Source organism: Meleagris gallopavo, chromosome Z (genome assembly GCF_000146605.3).
Source record: "Meleagris gallopavo isolate NT-WF06-2002-E0010 breed Aviagen turkey brand Nicholas breeding stock chromosome Z, Turkey_5.1, whole genome shotgun sequence".
NCBI classification, from domain to species: Eukaryota; Metazoa; Chordata; class Aves; order Galliformes; family Phasianidae; genus Meleagris; species Meleagris gallopavo.
The window spans coordinates 49,292,799-49,297,163 of NC_015041.2; the positions used below are offsets into that span (position 1 = coordinate 49,292,799).

Sequence of the window (4,365 nt, forward strand, 5' to 3'; positions counted from 1 at the left end):
AGTAAAAGTTGCAAGGAACCATGGTCAGTATGGGAACTGCTGAATCACAGCCTGAACCTCTGATTGATCACCTGAGGCGAGCAATGAGTCAGCCAAAGGAGCACAGGTGAAGGCAATTCACCTGTGCTGCCGGAAGGGGTGGAGCCTGGCTCCACCTCTCCTAGACCCATCTAAGAGCTGACTACCAGGGGGAAAGGATCTCTTCTGGAGATCTGCTCCTCTGGAGTTTTGCAGCAAGTCCAGGATGTGGGTAAGCATTCTATCTATTCTCTTTTTGTTACTATAACCTGCTTAGCCAAACTCTCTTGTTTATTTCGTAATTATAACATCTTTATATTCATTGATTATACACAGGGCCTTCCACAGGTCACTTGTCTGCTTATGTGGTGTGGGGGCCTGTGTATATGTTACGAAAGCTGTAGCTGAACACTTGTAGCACAGAACAAGAAAACAGAGCAGACATCTCAGTTTCAGTGTCTTGAATCTGTATAGGCTTGTCCTTATACAGTCCCTCCTGCTTCTTCATGAAATAATTTCTACAAGTTAGATTCTTGGTCTGTATTCAAAGCAGAACACAGTTAAATATCTTGTGCCTTGTGTCTGTAAGAGATGATACATATGTGACTGCTTCCTGCAGTGTACCCCCACCTCAAACCTCTCATACCAATAGCAACGTGTCCAGATTAAAAACTTCTGCAATATTATAGTGCCTTTTGTCCAAAAAGAACAATAATTACTTTTAAATACTCCTTTTATTACTGTGATGTTAAATTTGTCTCATGTCTTTCTATCTAATACAATGTTATCCACATAATCAGGATGCGTACAAATGGTAGAACTATAAACAGAGTTCAGATGTTTTCCCTCTGCAAGAAATCTAACTTTCTTCAGTAGTGTAGTTGGTGTTTTGGTTTCTGTTTCCCCCAGAAATTTAGTCTGTAGAAGCAATACTTAACTAGTGTTCCAGAGACTGAATGGAATAGCCTTCTCAGCTGTTCTGTCTTCTCTTCCAGCCCATATATAGAGATGTTTTCATAGGGGTAGCAATATGCCAATGGTAAACAAGATACCTACAACTTCTACAAATAGCATGTTCACTTTCTATGAATAGTACTGGTTTGATGTCAAACAAGCCAAGAGTGTTTCTCAAGACTCACAGTTTAACTTGCAGAAAAGTTAATAATATCTGTATTATTTAGATCCAGTTTGTAGAACTCCCTACTACTAAGTATTCATGGAGAGAAGACTTTGAGAATACGAGGAATAAAATGTACCTGTGGATCACAAAGGTGTTCTTACTTATGTAGCCTTTACCATTCTTTTTTACATATACAGAATCCTTGCACTGAAGAATTAGAAAGCAAACAAGCTTGGGAAGAAGCTCTCTTTGGATAAGCAGCTCATCCCCTTATAGCCTTTCTCCCCTGTTTCTGAGAAACCAGTGCTCCAATCTGACTTCGCAGTTGCTATATTCCTGGAAACACTGGTGTCAGTGTTGAGTATGTTGATCACAGACAAATGGGAAGAGAGCTGCCTGGGTAGTATATGTCCATTAGACACACGTTAGATATTAAGTAAAACTGAAATGTTTGAGTTTTGATTTTGGCAATTTGATATTTACAATACTGTACTGACTTGTATGTGTAGAATATTTAGCTTTTTTAAGAGCTTTAGACATCGGATACAGTCAGACCTTGTATTCAGCCAACTATATAACCTCTGCTGTTTGGTTCCTTTATTCCTTTCTCTGAAGTCTATAGATTAGTTGTATTTTAAAAATTTTTTTAAAGTTAACTGAATGATTATTAATGTAATAAATGTTGTATTATATTGTATTATGTTGTATTCATACACTGAATAATCAAGAAAAAATGTGGTGGACCAGCAGAGAAGAATGACTTCAAGGTGTTTTGTGTCTTTTACATGGGATCATGAATCAGCCTTTTACTCTTGAATTCACAAACTCTGGAAAATCCAAAACTAGATGGAAAACGTAATTCTGTTAACTGAAGTGTATGCTGGGCTTGATTCAGTGCTTCATTACAGGAGGAGCTGTAGCATAATGTTGCAGTTATAGCATGAGGCACTACAGAATGACAACCTGTATCAGTTTTGATATTGTTTGCAAAGATTAGGAATATTTGATTTTTTCCATCAGTCGTTTTTCTTTTTTTTTCCCCTTCTCAACAGGATCTACTCTGTGTAGCTATGAACTACTGCCCTCAGAATATACTACAGACCCAAGAGCTGCCAAGTTGTGTCCTAAATATCCTGTTCCAGAGAGGTAATATTTACATCTTATCTGATGTGGGGGTGAAGGGAACAAAGACTTACTTTGCTTATATGCTTGAGTGTTCTTTAGAAAATATGCCTCAAACTTCTTGTTTTACAGATGGATTTTTTTAGTTTATTATTGTTGCATGTTTTTAAAACACATTGGGAATGCAACTCATAAAGGAAAACCTGAACTATCCTCACATGCATTAGTAAGATGACTGAGCTGATATCATTCAGTTCTCTTCTGTCTCATGTGACCAATACAGTGCTGAGTATCGCTGTTTTTCTACCTTTTACCCACAGCCAGCTGCCTTCCAGCACTACAGTTCAGGGAGCCATATGCGACTATGTCATTTTCCCTCTCAAAAATCCAGAAGTTACATGTCAAGTATTCACTTTTTGCACCTTGCATCAACTAATCAGCTGCAGCAAGTTGCTTCGTCTTTTAATTCTTTCAGTTCCCAAATGGCTAATGTGGGAATGCTCAAGAAGTAAAGAGAGTTTTATTTTATAAACAGATCAGTTTGAGTTTTATTGTTCAAAATATTATACTGGACTGCTTTTTGTGAAGTAGAGAGAAAGGATTCTTGCTCCAGAGACCCTGCTACTGTTAGCTGTGTTGGCTGCACTGGAAGCAGTTCTGTGAAAAGAAGTGATTGCACACCTTTTCATCAGTAATTCTTCTCAAGAAGAATCCAGTTCTGTTTTCTCACATTTTAGCTTTTCAAGCATATCCAGTAGAGATTGTAACTGCTTACTCTTGCCCTGTGCATCATCTTTTGTTACAGTTTAATAAAATTAGAAACTCTAATTTTAAGTATCTCTTGTCTTTATGGTAGGCTATCCGGTGAATATATAATTTATGTAGCAGCTGGAATTTATTTATTTAACTTTTCCCTACAGCAAGTCAGTATTCTATGCAACTAACCAGTGATACAGCTGTAATAGAAAAATGAAAATTCCAGTGCTGACTTACATACTGAAAAGCCTTGTCAGTCTTAATTGTTGTCATATATATTGACTTTTCTTACTGTGTGTTCCCATGCCATTCAGTCTGAATGAATGTAACTTAATAAGAAAACAAATAAGTAGAACAGTATGTCAGAACTCTAATGATACCATGTAAATTCTGTGGAAATGCTGCCTCAAGTTATTTCCGAAAAGCTATTGTGTCAGTGGTGTATTTCCCCTTTGTTATTTGGCATGAATAAAATGTACAACATATTTGAATATTTTTGAAATAAAGAAGTCTAAGCTTGATGCCCTCAGGCAGAAAAGGCCTATATTGTATATGTAATCCACACTGTTTTTCAGATTTTTATGGTTAAATTATTTGAGAAAATTGGTGTAATTTGGAGGGGAAATAGAATCCTGTGGAGGGAGGCAAATGAAAAGCCTGCACACTGTAGACTAAGACATTCTGGCTGAACTTACCAGCCCTCCTTTTCTTTGATTTGATCTGTCAGAGGTAGGAACCATCATCTAACTCCCATTAGGTCAGTGGAATTGGAGGTAGCTCAAGCTGTGAGGTTTGTCCCTTGATGTTTGATGACTACTTCTCATCTTGCAGTTGAGACTCCAGTTCTCAAGGGACTACAATCCACCACCTTGAAGGCTCTATGTACCTTTGACTTAGCGGTTCAGCCTAGCAGTGCAGTTAGCAATCCATGCTTCTGCTGCGACTGCCTAGAATCTCTAAGTCTCAGTGGATCATAACCTTTCTTTTTAGTTTTGGAATAGAGAACACTAGAAAAAAACCTATGTAGCTTTTTCCTCTAGTGTTTCTCTCTCAGTCAGCTCTGTGGAGCTGTACCAAGAGTCTGTTTGGTAGTGCTTATAGAAAACAAAACACTAGGTAGCAGTGGCATTTCAACCAGTCACCCTATACATAGGTGTACAGTCAATGAATATACAAGAAAGTTAGGCTAAACAGGTTATCATACTTGAAGAAGAATGGATGGAAAGGTTACCCTTGTCCTGGGCTCACTGAGAAGACTCCAAGAGGAGCAGTCTCCGAAAGAGATCCTTCTCCTGTGGTAGTCAGCTCTTAAGTGGGGTCTAGGAAAGGTGGAGCCAGGCTCCACCCCT

The 4,365-nt window shown here is 38.2% G+C and overlaps 1 protein-coding gene across 1 annotated transcript in view; it reads left to right on the forward strand.

Moving 5' to 3' along the window:
* Positions 1–213: 213 nt before the first annotated feature.
* Positions 214–4,365, forward strand: part of SLC44A1 (solute carrier family 44 member 1) — a gene marked incomplete at its 5' end in the record, with an annotated part of 38,716 nt that continues 34,564 nt past the window's right edge. The window contains 2 exons of the mRNA XM_031557430.1: positions 214–250; positions 2,191–2,284. Of these exons, the coding sequence (XP_031413290.1) occupies positions 214–250; positions 2,191–2,284 (131 nt within the window). The remainder of the gene's footprint in view (positions 251–2,190; positions 2,285–4,365) is intronic.